Here is an 18,880-nt window from a genome sequence, read left to right as displayed (position 1 = left end):
GTTCGGGGACCGGCTCCCCGGAAGGCAAGGCAGGGCACGATGACTGCTGCACAGAGTGCAGAGGAGGTGCATTGCCTTGCTGAAATGAGCACCCAGGCCCGGCTCAGGCACATTGAGCTTATGGCTGCAGTGGGGAGGATGCCTCAGTCGATCGACACACTGGCAAAGAGTGTGCTGGACTTTGGGGCAGCAATGGAGAGGACTGTCCAGGGCTTCAAGGCCGCTATGGAAAGGACTGTTCAGAACTTCGGACAATCCCTGGAAAGGTCTGTCCAGGGCTTGTCCGAGGCAGTGGAACGGACTGCTCCGGCCTTGTCCGAAGCAACAGAAAGAACTGTCCAGGGCTTCTCCGAAGCACTGGCACCTGCCACACAGGTCCTCACTGCTGCTACGCAGTCACTTGCTGGCCTCGTCCACACCCAAATTGAGGCAACGCGAACTTTCACTGCTGCCACCCTATCTGCATCAGTTAGGATCACCCTGGGCCCTTCCAGTACCACAGGAGGCCATGAATCAGTGGAGCAGTCGATTATGGCGGATGATCCGAATCAGTCCCCTCAGAGAGCCAGTGTGTCGTCCGACCATGGTGCAGGTGTCCTCTCTCAGCAGGTGAGCATTGCTCATGCCACCGCTGGAACGTCTGCAGTGCAGCTGCCACCACCTGCAGTGCACACTGCTTCCACCCGTGCCCAGCTGAAGCAGCCAGCTTCCGCGCCCTCCAATCCCAGAGGTCGTCCCTCAGGGGCTTCTGCACTTCCAGACACTCAGCAGGCGTCCCCCAGCCTTGACGCCGCCACTGGGGTTCAATTACGTAGGAGCTGCAGGGAGGGAAGGGGCCGACCACGAAAGAGAAGTCGGTCTCCATCAAGGGGCCAGCAGTAGAGGGAGGTGCTGAGACGTATCTTTCTCCAAATTCAAGGACGCCCTCACCTGTTGTGATGGCTTGTTTAGTTTCGCGGCTTTGCCAGAGAGTTATGTTATTTTGTTAGTTATGGTTTCTGTTGACATGACGTAATGCTGGAAGAAAGCACTTTTTTGACAATAAAGAATTTTTTTTATTTACAGTGGTACTCCGAACTATTTACAATCATGGTGGCCTTCATAGGCTTTGTGCGAGCCGAAGTGCGCGGTACGGATGACACCCATCATTCCATCAGAGGCCTAGTACCGAGTCCTTATGAGCCTCTGACGGACGGCCCTTCCAATTTCAGGAGCCCTCCCATCTTCCTCCTCCTCCTCGTCCGCCTGCTCTGCTGGACCTTGAGGGTCGGCTGGCATTGGCTGGGTTCGTCGAATGGCCAAGTTGTGGAGCATGCAGCAGACAACGACGATGCGACCCACTTGCTCCGGTGAGTACTGCAGGGTTCCCCCCGAATGGTCTAGACAACGGAAACGCTGCTTCAGCACACCAATAGTGTGCTCCACAATGTTCCTGGTCGCCTGATGGCTGCTGTTGTAAAGCTCTTCTGCCAGGGTGGCGGGCAAACGGAGTGGGGTCATGAGCAATGGGCAGAGAGGATAGCCCTTGTCGCCAAGGAGCCAGCCTCGTGGGTGAGCCGGGCCCTCAAAAAGGTCAGAAACTGAGGTCTGCTGCAGGATGAACGCATCGTGGCTGCTCCCAGGGAATTGTGCGTTGACTGCCATGATCATCTGCCGGTGGTCACAGACCAGCTGGACATTGAGGGAGTGGAACCCCTTGCGGTTGCGAAACTCCTCAGGATTCTGTAATGGCGCCCACAAAGCCACGTGTGTGCAATCAATCGCCCCCTGCACCATGGGGAAGTCCGCAATAGCAGCGAAGCCCTGCGCGCGCTCCCCCTGCTTCTCTAGGGTCACAGGGAAGGTGATTAATTCACGCCTCCTTCTATAGAGGGCAGCTGTCACTTGCCGGATGCAACAATGCACTGCAAATTGTGATATATTCACGATGTCCCCAGTGGCTGACTGAAAGGATCCGCTGGCGTAAAAGTTGCGGGCAACAGTCACTTTGACGGCCACCGACAGAGGTCCTGCACCGTAGACGCGGCTGCAGATCTTCAGCAAGCAGGTGGCATAGTTCAGTCACAACCTCCTTACCAAATCTGAGCCTTCGCAGACACTGCTCCTCCGACATGGTAACGTATGACACTTGCTGCCTGAAAACCCTCTCAGCGTATCGTCAGATTGGGCGACCTCCATTGCCCCTCCTCCTTCTGGCCAATCCCGGCCCTCTCTTCCGCCGTCTCTGTGCCCCTGCCAAATGTCCGGTCATGAGGACGTTCCCCTCCAAAGCAGCTCCCATTGCTATGCCAGACGGGCAAGACACAGTTAAGTCTAGCGCTCCAACTGCTCCGGACAGGGCTGCAGGTCCCAAGTCTCCAAAGGCTAAATCAGAAAATTACTGTGCAACAGGTCAGCAACTCTCTCCAGCAATGATCAGAATGAACAGGCCAAGTGGCTGCAGCTTTTATACTAGAGCTGTCTCCTTTAAATAGCGCCCCCGACTCCGAGAAGGGCCTGGGAACGTTCCATCCAACTGTCACTAATAGCGCCAGGCGGAAAGGTTGCGGGCGCCACCGAATATCCGGTCCGGGGCGCCAAAAAGGCGTTGCACACTGAAATGACGTCATGAACTGCCTGCGCACGCGGGCACGCGCAAAGAGTTAGCACAGGCGCTAAAAGGATACTCAATATGGGAGGTGGCGCTATCTTCATTGCGCCCGCCCGAACATTGGGTAACGCCCCAATTCTCGGGCTCTTTAGGCGCTAATCGCTGGCGCAACCAACCGAATTTCTAGGCCGATATCTCCAGTTGAACAAGAACTACTACCACCACAGTTGCACTGGAACGAATGGCCTCCTGTGTTGAAGTTCTATAAATCATTTCTAGAAATTATGAACTATACTGCAATAAAAATAGAAAATGCTGGAAATGCTCAGCAGGTCAGGCAGCATCCATGGAGAGAGAAACAGAGTTAACGTTTCAGGTCAATGACCTTTCATCAGAACTGGAAAAAGTTAGAAATGTAACAGATTTTAAGTGCAGTGGCAGGGGTAGGCGGGGGAAGAAAAGAACAAAACGGAAAGTCTGCAATAGGTTGGAAGGCAGAAGTGAGTAAATGGCAAAAAGGAGGATAGTACAAAGCAAAAGGAGATGGTAATGGGACAAGTTAAAGAAAGAAAAAGATGGTCTAAAAGAGAAGGTAACCACTGCCCCTATTTTTTTTCCACATGGCAGCTTTGTAAACTTTGATCTATGACCAATCAGAAGATAATTATGGATGAGATAAGCCCATCTCAACTCATTCATCTCCGTGGACCCCAACTTTCACCATCTAATTGTTTCTTAAAAGATTACAAGGTTTTTGCCTCCACTACTATTCCTGTTAGCCTATATGTTGATCAATATTTGTGTGAAGAACCACCTCTTGACATCAGTCTTAAAATTACTTTTTACTAACCTGAACTTGTGTCACCTTGTTCTACTCTTGTCATTTAATTTAAAGTAATAGTCTCGATACAGATTTCCTATTTTCTTAACAACGTTATGTACCTCTATAAGATCAACTGTCAGGCCATTCTATTCCAGGCTGGAAAAGCCCAATCTCTCAATTTCTTTCCCCATAACTCAACCCTTTCTGGCACTAGAAATCAGCCTCATGGCTCTTCCCTGCACCACCTCTAGCACTTCAATGTCAGCTTGGCCCATTGGTAGCACTCTCGCTTCAGAGTCTGAAGGTTATGGTTTCAAGCCCTACTCCAGGGACATGAACACATAATCTAGGCCAACATTTCAGTGCAGGACTGAGGGAGTACTGCATTTTTAGAGGAGCTATCTCTCGAATGAGATGTTTAACCAAAGCCCCGTCTTCCTGTTTAGGTGATGTAAAAGAGCACACGCACTATTCAAATAAGAACAGGGGAGTTCTCCTCCTGAGCTGGCCAATATTTATCTCTCAATCAACACCTCCAAAAACAGATTTATTTACAGATCACGTGTCTCATTTTTGTCTGTGGGACCTGCCATGCACAAATTGGCTACTATAAAACAAGTGACTACACTTCAAAAGCAATTCATTGGATCGGAAGCATTTAGGGACAACCTGAGGATGGGAAAAGCACCATAGAAGAAATGTGAATTCTTTTCTTTCTCCGATATCCAGAACTGGACACAGTGCTGAAGGTACAGCTTTGGTCATAACTTTTTCTAACTTACTCTGGTTTTGTTGATTGCTGCTCTACATTAGTCCTATATTTCCAAAGTTTCTAAATTTGTAGATGACACCAAATTGGGAGGGATAGTCAACATGGAGGAGGACTGTTACAAGTTACAAGAAGACATTAATAAACTTGCAGAATGAGCATATAATTGGCAAATGAATTTTAACATAAATAAGTGAGGTATTGGCCCTGAACTTCCGATCGGAGGCTTCCTGCGGGCGGATGCCTCCGATCAGCAAAAAATCTATTCAATTAATTCTGTAATTTCTTAGCTGCCTCCTCCAATTCCACTCTCCTTCCTAGTTTATAATTTATTAATTTGGCCACATGGCATGGAGTTTTTGAATCCAAATGGTACAGGAGATACACTAGTATTTCTTGGTTTATATGCAATCCATCGTCTCACCCTGGTCCTTAATAATAGCCAAAGTTGAGACACGGGGCAATTTTGCCAGCCCTGGGGAGGCGGGACTGCCGGGAAAATGGCAGAATCTGGGGGCAGGTACCCATCCCGCCCCCAACCCACCTCCATGCCATCTTCCCAGGAGGCGGGTACCCGACCCGCGCTGGGAGCCGCTCCCCGAGGCGGGAAGGAGATTAGTGCCAATTAACTGCCTGTTAACAGGTAGTTAATAGACAGTTTTTTTTTTTTTTTTTTTTTTTTTTTTAATAGAAGTATCCCTATTTTCAGCCCTGAAGTGTGGGCTTCCCGACAGCTCCGAACCGCGCTAGGGTCAGCGAGGTGGGTCGCCGATCTGCGGGGGTCGGAGGGGCTGAGATGTCCGGCGTGCAGGTGAGTGATAAGTGCAAGTGTGGAGAGGTGAGTGTGTGAGGCGAGTGTAAAGTGTTTTAATAAGTTTTACTTCTTCCTGCAGGCTTCATCCCTTCAGGTCTCGAGAGTCCCGCTTCTCACCGGCACAGAAAGCAGAATGGCCGTTGAACTGTCAAAAGCTGCAGCCTTCTGCTTTCTGCTCAGGAGACATCTCTCTCTAAGCCTGAGTGGAAGGGCTCAACTTAAAAGACAGATGGTCAGTGTTTGACAGCTTCACAGAGCTGTCAAACGATAACATTTCATCTGTCAAAAGCTCTTGGCAGATGAAACGTCACTCGCTGATGACACCAGTAACTGGCTTTCCCTTAACTGGCCTGTGTGGTAAACCACTGTTTGTATTCCACTGTGTCCATGCCTCGGCTGACTCCTCCCACGAGTCCAGGTATAAAGGTGACTGCTCCACAGTCCCTCTGTATTCTGGACTGGTCGACCACTCGAGACACACCTTCATTCTCTTGTTAATAAAAGCCTGTTAGTTACTCGCTTAACCTCAGTCTTTTGAGTAATTGATAGCGCATCAATTTTATTAACAAGATTTTTTATAATGGAGAAGATCCTCACACCAGCATGCCTGGACTTAGACCATCGGGAGGCGGACGCATCCACCAAGTTTGCTCACTAGCTCAAGTGCTTTGAAAAATTCCTGATCGCCTCCGCTGCAACGGTCAAATCGGATGAGGACAAACTGGATGTCCTGATCTCCAAAGTGAACCACCAAGCGTACTCGGTCATCCAGGACGCGACCTCGTACACGGCTGCTCTCAAGCTCAAGGACCAGTACACGCGCCCAGTGAACGAGGTGTACGCCAGGCACCTCCTGGGGAGTCGTAAACAACAACCTGGGGAATTGACCGAGGAATACCTTCAGGCACTGTCTGTGCTTGGCCGGGCCTGTGGTTGTAAGGATGTAAAGGCCGCCGTGTACACAGAGGAACTTATCCGGGACGCTTTTGTGGCGGGCCACAGGTCCAATTACACCCGACAGCGACTGTTGGAGCAGTGACCTCGACCTCAACAAGGCCTCTGAACTCGCACTATCATTGGACGCAGTCTACCGGGGCATGGATGCCTACTCCTCTGCACCGTGGACGCCGCGGGGAACGACAGCCTGGGACACGGTAGGACCGTCTCATAGCGCCGTGCCACCCCAGCCACATCCCAACTACCGCAGCAGTGTCCCAAGACCAGAAATGCTACTTCTGTGGCCAGGCCAAACACCCCAGAGCGCGCTGCCCGGCGAAAAATGCGATCTGCTCGGGCTGCGGGAAGAAGGGACACTGCGCCAGCGTCTGCAGGGCCAAAGCCACCCCGAACCCCAGCAGCCGTGCGGGCCACCATCTTGGGCCTCCCCAGCCATGTGCGAACCACCGGAACAGCAGCCATTTTGGATGCCTCCAGCCACATGGGGATCATGGACGCCGCCATCTTGGACGCCAGCCGCCATCTTGGCCCCCAACACCGCCTCATCTGATACCCGCAACGACACACCGACCCCTACGCTGGCCTCCGTTACGCTGGACCAAGCGAGACCGCACCAACTGGCCCGGTCCACAATGGACATTAAGGTAAATGGTCACGAAACAATCTGCCTTTTTGACTCTGGGAGCACGGAGAGCTTCATCCACCCCGACACGGTGCGGCGTTGCTCTCTCCCAGTCCTGCCTGCGCACCAGCGGATTTCTATGGCCTCCGAGTCCCAGTCAGCGGACATTGGCGGCTACTGCGTGGTGACACTCTTAGTAGACGGGACTGTGTACGATAATTTTAAACTTCTGGTCCTGCCCCACCTCTGCGCTGCCGTCCTACTGGGGTTAGATTTTCAGTGCCACCTTAAGTGTTACGATGGCGTACGGTGGACTCCTCCCCCCACTCACAGTCCGCAGCCAGCAGCTTCCAAATTGCCCGCCGCGCACCAGGTGCAAACTCTCCACACTCAGAGTCACCCCCCCCCCCCCCCCACTGTTTGCTAACCTCACCCCCGACTGTAAGCCCATCGCCACAAAGAGCAGGCGATACAGTGCCGGGGACAGGGTTTTCATTAAAACCGAAGTGGAGCGGCTCCTGAAGGAGGGGATTATTGAGGGCAGCACCAGCCCCTGGCGAGCCCAGGTTGTGGTCGTTAAGACCGGCGAGAAGCAGCGCCTGGTCATCGACTACAGCCAGACAATAAATCGCTACACCCTGCTGGACGCTTACCCACTCCCCCGCATAGCTGATATGGTTAACCAGATCGCGCAGTACCGCGTCTTCTCGACCATTGACCTGAAATCAGCGTACCACCAGCTCCCTATCCGCCCTGAGGACCGCCAGTATACTGCCTTTGAGGCAAACGGCCACCTCTATCACTTCCTTAGGGTTCCCTTTGGCGTCACCAACGGGGTCAGTCTTCCAAAGGGAGATGGACCGGATGGTCGATCAAAATGCGTTGCAGGCCACTTTCCCATATCTGGACAATGTGACCATCTGCGGCCATGACTTGCAGGACCATGACGCAAACCTCGAAAAATTCCTCTGCACCGCCCAACTCCTGAACCTGACGTATAACAAGGAGAAGTGCATATTCCGCACAACCCGCCTCGCCATCCTTGGCTGTGTTGTGGAACACGGAGTCATCGGTCCCGACCCCGACCGGATGCGTCCCCTTATGGAACTCCCACTGCCCCACGGCCCTGAAGAGGTGCCTAGGGTTTTTCTCCTATTACGCCCAGTGGGTCCCCTACTATGCGGACAAGGCCCGTCCGCTGATCAAGTCCACCTCTTTTCCCTTGACGGCAGAGGCCTGCTTAGCCTTCCACCGTATCAAGGAAGACATTGCCAAAGCCACCATGCACGCAGTGGACGAATCCATCCCCTTCCAGGTGGAAAGTGACACGTCCGACTTTGCCCTGGCCGCTACCCTTAATCAGGCGGGGAGACCCGTGGCCTTCTTTTCACGAACCCTCCAGGGCCCGGAGACCAGACACTCCGCTGTTGAGAAGGAGGCCCAGGCTATTGTGGAGGCTGTGCGTCATTGGAGGCACTACCTGGCCAGAAAACGATTTACCCTGCTCACTGACCAGCGTTCAGTTGCTTTTATGTTTAACAACAAGCAGAGGGGCAAAATCAAAAACGACAAGATCTTGAGGTGGAGAATCGAACTTTCCACCTACAATTAAGAGATCTTGTACCGGCCCGGGAAGCTAAATGAACCCCTGGATGCTCTGCCACCCGGGGGGTCACCAGGTTCTTCCACTTCATCAAGGCCCGCAACCTGCCTTATTCCATTGAGGAGGTCAGGACCATGACCAGGAACTGCCAAGTCTGCGCTGAGTGCAAACCGCACTTTTATAGACCAGACAGGGCTCACCTGATAAAAGCCACTCGCCCCTTCGAGCGCCTGAGCGTTGATTTTAAAGGGCCTCTCCCCTCCTCCGACCGTAATGTGTACTTCCTCAATATTATTGATGAGTACTCCCGTTTCCCGTTCGCCATCCCCTGCCCGGACATGACCAGTGCCACGGTCATTAAATGTCTGAACGACCTCTTCACCCTGTTCGGTTTCCCCAGCTATATCCATAGGGACCGGGGCTCATCGTTTATGAGCGACGAACTCCGCCAGTACCTGCTCGCTAGGGGTATTGCCACAAGCAGGACCACCAGTTACAACCCCCAGGGGAACGGACAGGTGGAAAGAGAGAATGCGACAGTTTGGAAGGCTGCCCTGCTAACCTTAAAGTCTAGGGGCCTTCCGACCTCCCGCTGGCAGGATGTGCTCCCCGATGCGCTCCACTCTATTCGGTCACTGCTCTGCACTGCCACTAACACCACCCCTCATGAGAAAATGTTTGTCTTCCCAAGGAAGTCCACATCGGGGACATCGCTACCGCCATGGCTGACGTCCCGAGGGCCGGTCCTACTGAGAAGACACGTGAGGACCCATAAAACGGACCCCCTGGTCGAGAGGGTCGACCTCCTCCACGCCAACCCCCAGTACGCTTACATTGCGTACCCGGACGGGCGGGAGGACACAGTCTCCATACGAGACCTCGCACCCTCGGGGGCCCCAGTAACCCACTACCCATCCCCCCCACGATCCAATATCCAACCCCAGCAGACGGCACGCCTGGGCCCCACGACCCGCTCGACACCCACGAGGACTACACACCAGTGCCCCAGCCTACGCGGGACTCGACGCCGGAAGCTTCACTACCCCTGCCGTCGCCACGTCGATCACAGCGGCAGACAAGACCTCCGGAGAGACTCCAATACACAAACTTTTAATACACTTCACCCCACCGGACTCATTTTTAAACAAGGGGTGAATGTGGTAAACCACTGTTTGTATTCCACTGTGTACATGTCTGTACATGCCTCGGCTGACTCCTCCCACGAGTCCAGGTATAAAGGTGACTGCTCCACAGTCCCTCTGTATTCTGGACTGGTCGACCACTCGAGGCACACCTTCATTCTCTTGTTAATAAAAGCCTGTTAGTTACTCGCTTAACCTCAGTCTTTTGAGTAATTGATAGCGCATCAGCCTGCTAAGCCCACTGGGTGGTCTTAACAAGGTCAATCAATGGAAAATAGCGTGGGTTGGCCACAAGTCGATGGAGGCGGGACTACAACCCAACAAGTGGGAGTCCTACCTCCAAAAGCTCCCCATTAACAAAATCCAGCTCATAATTGCAATTAACTATCAATAGTGAAAGAAAATTGTAGTCTTGGTTAGAAATGCATCTTTTTAAGCCCATTTATAATGATTACCTGTGGGACTGATTTTAGTTAGCTAGGTAGGCTCAATGTAGCATTCCTGAATATACTTTTGGGAGGTGCTAAAATCAGGTGGATTTTCACTTCTATTTCTATAGTGCTCCTCACATACAGAAAGATGTCTCAAAGCACTTCATATGGTAGTTGTGAAGTGGACATTGATCAGAAGGAAGAAATGATGCCATGCTACTAAAGGGCAACTTGGTATCTCATCATTGTGAGTTCCCTCCTGCGAGCTCCAGCAGCTGTTCGGACATGGTGCGCCCCCCCCCCCCCACCGTCCTACACAATCCCACCATCTCCGCTTTCATTGACCAGGTGGTCTTTTACAACCTGGCTACAACCATTGTAGTTCCTTCTGAGGTTGCCAATCTTCAGCCACTACTTCAAATTTTCTACCATTGTCATCTCAGCTCAACATGCCCTTCTTATAATGTTCATTGGTCATTGTTAGCAAGCATCACCCTGCATAATGCATTCCAAAAACCATCATGGATTGTCACCTTTGAGTGCGTTCAAATGCTATTTTGTCCAAGACTGGAACAGATTAAAGCCAGCTTTGCTACAAGCAATTTAAAATAAAAACTGTTATTCAAAAATAATACATGCAATACATGTAATACCTTTAGGATACCAGTAGATGGCAGCGGTTCATTAATTTGTTTTCAAAAATACACTCAGCAGGTTAGTGTATTTTTTTAAACTGCCCTTACAGTAAACTGTTACATTAGGTCATGAATTTTATATATTTTCTCATCATTTGTCACATTACTCCTTCCCGCCAAAGTAGAACAAAATTCTACAATAGAGGACTGCATAACAGACAGACTGGTGAAGTGGGCAGATACATGGCAGATGAAATTTAACTTAGAAGTGCAAAGTGATGCATTTTGAAAGGAACAATGAGGAGAGGCAATATAAATTAAATGGTATAATTTTTAAGGGGGTGCAGGAAGAGAGAGACCTGGGCCCGTATTTTCTGATCGCAGGCCTCCCGCGGGCGGAGGCCTGCGATCTGGAAAAATCTACGCCCCTACCTGAGGGCTCCCGGGAGACACATGCTTCCGCTCCTGGGCCTCTCCAAACTTGAAGTGCGCAGGGCCCATGTATCCCAGGGGTGCATGTAGTTCGCAGCGTCCCTGAGATCACGTGGGCCATGGGGAGCCAATCACAGAAGGGCTGTCAAATATATGAATGGAGATCACCCTAAAAACATAGTAAAACTACATATATTTTTTTTTAAATCACATTTTTAAAATGACTTGAAATTACAGTAAATTAAGTATTTTAAACAAAAATGTAATTTTTTGAAAAAAAAATTAAAGTTTTTTACGGGGCTAAAAATAAACATACCTTTTTTTAAAAAAGTATTTTTATATGATAAATTTTTTTTTTTTTTTTTTACTTTTTTCAACTCTTATCCTGGTAAAAGCAGGCCTTACGCCTTTTACCAGGCGTAAGAATTGTAAGTGTTTTCTGCGGGCGGAGGATCTCCAAAAAGCAGAACTATCCGTCCAGAGGCCCTTCTCCAGGGCAGCCGGAGGATCTGTCAAGACCATTCTTGACAGATCGGAAATGCCGGTTTTCAGCACATGCACTGTGCATGCCGGAAACCGGCATTCCCGATGTCCCTACGGGTGGGTACACAGCGCGTACACACCCGTAGTGATCGGAATATCTGGGCCCTGGTGTTTACATACAGAAATCTTTGAAGGTGACAGGAAATGTTGAGAAGGCTGTTAAAAAAGCATTTGGGATCTGTTAGGGAATATATTTTAATAACATAGATTTTAATATGATTAAACTAATGATTTAAAGAAATCTGATTATGCTTAAGCTGACCACGTGCCAAAGGATGGTGTGATGTATCAGATCCAATCACAGCTGGTAACGTCACATCGGCTGACTTAAAAACTGAACAATGAAAATGCTGATTTAGCTTAAACTGTGAAAGTGCTGATCTTAGCTTAAAACTGAAAGTGATGATTCTGCTTAACTAGAGAACAAAGGAATGATTGATGTATCAGAGATCCAATCAGTGTGATGTAGTTGAACCAACCATAGCTCTGCATGCATGCTGCTGAGCCAATGGTAATAAAGGGGGCAGGTACATCTGCTGCTGTATAAAAACCAGCCATTTTGAATATGATGTTAGTCGGATAAAGGAAGTCAAACAGAGTAAATCAAGTGATGCAATAAATCGACTATTTAAAACTTACCACCGGACTCTCAAACTTTAATTTTAGTGTGTTGACCGCAGATCAGTGTGGTCCACTGAAATGAAGTGATCTAACAGGATCCTTGGCTTTATAAATAGAGGCAGAGTACAAAAGCAAGAAAGTTATGCTAAAACTTTTACAAATCACTGGTTAGGCCTCAGTTGAAGCACTATGTCCAACTCTGGGCACCATACTTTAGGAAGGATGGCGAGGGTGCAGAGGAAATTTATTGGAATGGTACCAGGGATGAGAGACTTCAGTTGCATGGAGAGACTAGAGAAGCTGGAATTGTTCTCCTTAGAGCAGAAAAGGTTAAGGGGACATTTAATTGAAGCGTTTTGATAGAGTAAATAACAAGAAACTGTTTCCACTGCCAGAAGCATTGGTAACCAGAGAACAGAGTTAAGGCAATTGGCAAAAGAACCAGAGGTGAGACGAGGAGAATTTGTTTTACTCCGTGAGTTATGATGATCTGGAATGCACTGCCTGAAAGGGTGGTGGAAGCAGATTCAATAGTAACTTTCAAAGGGGAATTGGGTAAATACTTCAAGGGGAGAAAATTGCAGGGGTTTGGGGAAAGATTGGGACTAACTGGATAGGTCTTTCAAAGAGCTGACACAGGCACAATAGGCCAAAGGGCCTCCTTCTGTACTGTAAGGTTATGATTTTATGAAAGTCAGTAACAGCTTAAATATTACAGAATGAATTATTGTGGCCTCCCGCCTGGCAGAAATTGGGAGGTGGTGCCCCAAACGTGGTGGGCAATGACCTTACTGCTGTGGCAATGTTCCTCCAGGGCTACAACCGTGCGGCAGAATCCGATTGCCATTTTTGGTCTGAACTGGGCAAAGCATGCGCCGTGCACGCCCTAACCTGTTTCAGCTGACAGCCTAGCCGAAAAGAATCCCAACAGCAAGTTCCTCTTTATTTTTTGAAAAGATTGAAAACTAGTGAATTGAAAATAATGTCTTAGGAATTGGGAAATAAGTTCAAACAAAACTGGTAATTTCCAATGGAGTTAAATTTGATATACACAACTGATTGCAAGGAACATGTATACCTACAAAGTGTAAGGTTGTAAGCTGTACTTTACCAAAAAGGAAAAAAATACACACTGTGGGGGGTGAAGGAATATCAGATCATTCCGTCACACAATGGGCCAGAACTTCGGGTCCCCACGGGTGAGTACGCGCTGGGTACTAGCGCGTAGGCCCAACGAAAGTGCCGGTTTCGTGCATGCGCGGGAAACCAGAACTTCCGTTCCCTTAAAGGAAGGGGTTCACAAGTCGAACATGTGCGCCGGAGAGGCAGCGCATATGCCTGGAACTTTCGTTTTTTTTGCAGGTTTCTCCGGGAGGGTAAGTCTCCAGCAGCTACGCTTATAAAAAGCAGTCACAAGGCCTGCTTTTAACAAGGTAAGTGGTGAATTAAGTAAAATTAAAACATTTTTTCCACAGGTTTATTATTTTTAAATACTTTAAAGAAAGGTAAGTTTATTTTTAGCCCCGTTAGAAACTGTAATTAATTTTTTCAAAAATTTAAATTATTGTTTATAATAGTTATTTTATGTAATTTATAGTTATTTTAAAAATGTGATTAAAAAAATGTTTTTTTGAAGTTTGAGTTATGTTTTGGGGCTGACTTGTATTCATAGATTTGACAGGTCTTCCTGTCAAATCTATGAATACAGATTCCCTGCTACCATTGGCTCTCCATGGCCCACGTGATCCCAGGGGACGCATCGAACTAACTGTGCCCCTGGGATATGCAAGCACTGCGCGCCGGCAGTTGGAGCAGGCCCAGGATCGGAATCCCACGCGGGCCCACAGCACAACGGCCAGCGCGCTAGGTAAGTGCAGGTCGGAGGCTTGCACCCGCGGGAAAACTCCGACACGAATTTCTGGGCCAATAAGTTCCTCAGGACAGTGTCCTAGGCCTAACTATCTTCAGCTGCTTCAAAGACTTTCCATCCCTCATTAGGTCGGAAATGGGGATGGTCGCTAATGATTGCAGTGTTCAGTTCCATTCCTAACTCCTTAGATAATGAAGCAGTCTATGCTTGTATGCAGCAAGACCTGGACAACATTCAGGCTTGGGCTGATAAGTGGCCAGTAACAGTTGCATCACACAAGTGCCAGGCATTGATCATCTCCAATAAGCGAGAGACTAACCACCTCCCCTTGATATTCAACGATATTACCATCACCAAATCCCCCACCATCAACATCCTGGGGGTCACCATTATCCAGAAGCTTAAATGGACGAGCCACATAAATACTGTGGCAACAAGGTCAGAGGCTGGGTATTCTGCAGAGAGTGTCTTACCAAAGTCTTTCCACCATCTACAAGGCACAAGCCAGGAGTATGATGGAATACTCTCCACTTGCCTGGAGTATTCCATCACACTTGCAGCTCCAACAACACTCGAGAAGCTCGACACCATCCAAGACAAAGCAGCCCACTTGATTGGCACCCTATCCACCACCTTAAACATTCACTCCCTCCACTGTGGCTGCAGTGTGCACCATCTACAAGATGCAGTGCAGCAACTCGCCAAGGCTTCTTCGGCAGCACCTCCCAAACCCGCGATCTCTACCACATAGAAGGGCAAGGGCAGCAGGCATATGGGAACACCATCACCTCCAAGTTCCACACCATCAGTACTTGAAAATATATCGCCTTTCCTTCAGTCACTGGGTCAAAATCCTGGAACTCCCTCTCTAACAGCATTGTGGGAGTACCTTCACCACAGGGACTGCAGCGGTTCAAGGCAGCGGCTCACCACCACCTTTTCAAGGGCAATTAGGGTTGGGTAATAATTAGGTGGTGCAACGAAGGTTCACTAGATTGATTCCTGGGATGAGAGGGCTGTCCTATGAGGAGAGATTGTTAGATTGGGCCTACACTCTCTGGAGTTTAGAAGAATGAGAGGTGATCTCTTTGAAACATACAAGATTCTGAGGGGGATTGACAGGGTAGATGCTGAGAGGTTGTTTCCCCTGGCTGGAGTGTCTAGAACTAGGGGGCATAGTCTCAGGATAAGGGGTCAGCCATTTAAGACGGAGATGAGGAGGAATTTCTTCACTCAGAGGGTTGTGAATCTTTTGAATTCTCTGCCCCAAAGGGCTGCTAATGCTGAGTCTTTGAGTATATTCAAGACAGAGATAGATAGATTTTTGTACTCTAAGGGAATCAAGGGATATGGCGATCAGGCGGGAAAGTGGAGTTGAGGTCGATGATCAGCCATGATCTTACTGAATGGCAGGGCAGGCTCGAGGGGCCGTATGGCCTACTCCTGCTCTTGTTTCTTATGTTCTTAAATGCTGGCCTTGCCAGCGATGCCCACATCCCGGAACTAATAAAAGAAAATCTAAGGTTGGGCATATGAAGGATGGAGAGAAAAGTCAGAAGGTAAATTTAACCAAACTACACCTATGCCACTTTTAGAGTGGCACAGAGCCAGGGATCAAGGCCTACTTTCCCTCAATCTTGGAATTCATCATCGCTGGATCAAAGATTAAAATTGCCTATCTAACACAATGGAAGCACTATCGCTACAGTGATTCAACATTCTACCATCTCAGGGCAACTAGAGATGGGAAATCAATGCTACCTTGCCAGGATATCTCTCACATAATGGCTATGGTAGCATAGTGGCTAAGTTATTGGACTAGTTACCCAGAGACTGATAATCCAAAGAACATGAGTTGAACTTCCCACTGTGGCAGTTTGAGAATGTGAATTCAGTTTTTTTTTTAAATCTGGAAATCAAAAGCTGGTATCAGTAAAAGTGATAGTGAGTGGATCGCTTTGGAGAACCCACTTGATTTTCATTCCATTGTCCTCAAAGGAATGAAAATTGGGCGTGTTCTAGAAAGGGCAGATGATCAACTCTGACAAATTCGCACCCAGGTGGTGAAGATGAAAATCTACCCCCAATTTGTTTCATGTAGTAACTGTTGTTTACCTTGAGTTCCATTCTATTCTCAAACAACAATTTATCCATCTTTTTAAGAAACTATTAAATTAATTCCAGCTATTTTAATGCATAGCTAAAAATATTCTTTGGCTTTATATTATCTTACAGCTACCTTCTCACGGTTCCTCTCACCTTCTATTACTCAATTGGGTTACCCTTAAATGACCTCTATGGTTCTTTTTCATTTCAGGAGTGTGGATGTGGACTGTTCAAATGCAGTATGCACTTCTATATAATAGAACAGGTAATCCAGCAGATCACCCAAAAACTCTCTCTGCTACAAACAATTACTTTTTAAAAAGAAAACTCTGTGGCAGAGCCACCAAAGGACTCAGATCATTTGTATATAATTCCTTTAACAACATGTTAGCTACAGCCTGAGTCTGTATCTTTATTTATGCTGTTTAACTGTACAGAGCGTGGTTACTTTAACAGCGCGGTTAAAACGTCATGCCGCTCATCACGTGATCCCCACTGGCGGGAAGAACGTGATGACGTCATGACGTCAGCCCAGGACCGCCCTAGGCAGTCCTCGTGGAGCCTCTGAAGAGAGCAGACCTACATTCGATGTTATCCTGCAGTTTCTTGTTAAAACCTGTTTGTTTCATTAAAGTTCGTTTTGTATGATCACCTGAGTAGAACTCAGTCTTTTAGTTAGGAACCCACGTTCCTACAACTCTACATTTTCCATACAAGTAGTAATTCTCTAGCACAGTTAAGTGCTTATCCAATTTCATAGGAAATTAAAATCTACTGGGCACAAAATAAAATTAAATGACCCATATGAACTGTCGCATGAACCCATCTATTTGAATAGTAAAAACATTGCTTGGTTGCAATCAGGAACAATGACTCATTTAACACACTGTAAAATGATTACTTTTTACACCTTGTGTATCTACAATAAGAATTTAATGTATTAAATGGCAACTTTTTCCACAGTATCATATGTGCATGGTTACATCTGAAAATACATTATATGTACAAGAGAATGCTGCTATCAATGTGGAGGGGGAGAGATCAGAAAGAATTGGAAAAAATAAATACTTCCTATTTCAGAGTTCCTCCGCAGCTTTCACCTTGGAATAGAACAAGAAGTTCAATTGTTCAGAAAGAAAGATTTTATGAAGCCAACTTGACAAAGCAACCAGCAACAGTTCAACCTGGTCAAAAATACCGGATTTTATTTTTAAAATAGAAAAACTTTTACCATTTTAGTAATTGGGAAGAGTAAAAAGCTAGTCTGTTGGGTAATTATATTGCTACAAATTCACTGCTATGGGGTAGAAGCAGGAAATTCAAAGTCAACCTTCTGGAATCAGTTCTGTATAGAACCAAGTTAAGCAGCTCTGGAATTTTATTGCCGTCATAGTATTAATATGAAATTAACAATGCATGAGCTTTTGTTTGAAATTAAATGTAAAGAAAATTCAAATAAATTAAAAGGTTTCTACTCTAGTTTCATAGGTAACGAGTATTGATATGGTGGAGTGTTCAAGCAATTTGGTACCATTGCAACTAATCTTCGTGTCCCTATAGTTACAAGTTCAAATTCTTGAAGTAAACACTTCAATCAGTGGAACAATGAAATTAGCTGGTTCTTCAAAGGGTAAGACAAACATGAAAAATATTGACAATCCATTTTACCAAAACAACATAAATCAATTAATCATAACCATCAGTCTACATACAGCTTGCTTCCTTACAGCAAGTTTAACAGCTTCCAAACAGCAGATTAATACAAATTGCAACAGGTTTCCCATACCAATGTCAAATGATCAATCACTTTCAGGCCAGAATGGTTACACTGGGTTGCAGCAGTACACAGTGTCATGGAGTGAGATGAAGCAAGGTTAATCCTTATTTCACTATTGAGCTGCACCAGGTAGAAGGGATACTGGCAAAGATCACAGCGTTTCTTACCAGAGATAAAAGAAAGGGAGGTAAGGATATCATCGGGTCACTATTTTCCAGGTGGCTGAGCAAAAATGGTCATCAGTGAAGGACTGTAAGAATCTCAATAACTACCTACCTGCAGAGGACCAAAGGAAGTACTACAAATAGCTTCGAGAAAACTCAGGGTGTAAGACTTCCATTGTTGAGTAAATACCCTCATCAAAAAATTCATCTATTCAGTTCAATTCATCATAAATGTTGTATTGGAAGCGGTGGAAGAACATGTGATCCAAATCCTCACTCCCAACTAAAGGAAGCTGGGATAGGAAGATGATAATTTGAACACAATTTTTAATTGTTGAGGCATGTGTGGGGAAAATCTCAAAGACAAGCCACATAATGTCAAAGGTACTTACATCAAATTCATTCAAAGCTGCAGCTAGTTCACCAATGCCAACATGTCCATGTTTGTCATCTGCCATTGAAGTAGATTGGGCTGCATTTGAAATTCCAGCAATAGCCTCTTGTACTTGTTTAAAGACATAATCTCGGTTGGCTCTGGTAGCAGCTACATCAGGGTGTCGGAGGAATGCTTGGGAGGCAGTGTACAGCATTGTAGCATTCTTCTTCAAGGCACCCCGAGCAGCTGCCATTTCGTCCCTGCAGTGAAGATCTTTCAGCTCCTGCAATTAGGAAATACACAAAATAAACACACAATTATCTCAATATGGACAGCTTTATAGGAGTACATAAGAACATAAGAAATGGGAGCAGGAATAGGCCACTTGACCCCTCGAGCCTGCTCCGCCACTCAATAAGATCATGGCTGATCTTGTAATGCTGCTTGATTCTATGCTTCTATGCTAGGAAATAGCTGGTATAAACTGTTGCGCAATGCAGAAATACAATTTGTGAATGCCAATTATGAAATGGCAGCTATGGAATATAAGGGGCAAGGAAATCAGATTACATTTTAGACTGTTTTCTGAGCACAGCCACTGTCAA

The 18,880-nt window shown here is 47.2% G+C and overlaps 1 protein-coding gene across 1 annotated transcript in view; it reads right to left on the bottom strand.

The window, feature by feature from the left end:
• The window catches only part of ctnna2 (catenin (cadherin-associated protein), alpha 2), a 1,873,786-nt gene that overhangs the window by 1,662,528 nt on the left and 192,378 nt on the right, over positions 1-18,880 (bottom strand). The window contains exon 6 of the mRNA XM_085975533.1: positions 18,292-18,558. Within this exon, the coding sequence (XP_085831659.1) occupies positions 18,292-18,558 (267 nt within the window). The remainder of the gene's footprint in view (positions 1-18,291; positions 18,559-18,880) is intronic.

The sequence above is a fragment of the Somniosus microcephalus genome, chromosome 2, assembly GCF_052327205.1.
Source record: "Somniosus microcephalus isolate GS21.2 chromosome 2, FLI_Smic_1.0, whole genome shotgun sequence".
In the NCBI taxonomy this organism is placed as follows: Eukaryota; Metazoa; Chordata; class Chondrichthyes; order Squaliformes; family Somniosidae; genus Somniosus; species Somniosus microcephalus.
This window is presented reverse-complemented; position numbering and strand designations above follow the sequence as displayed.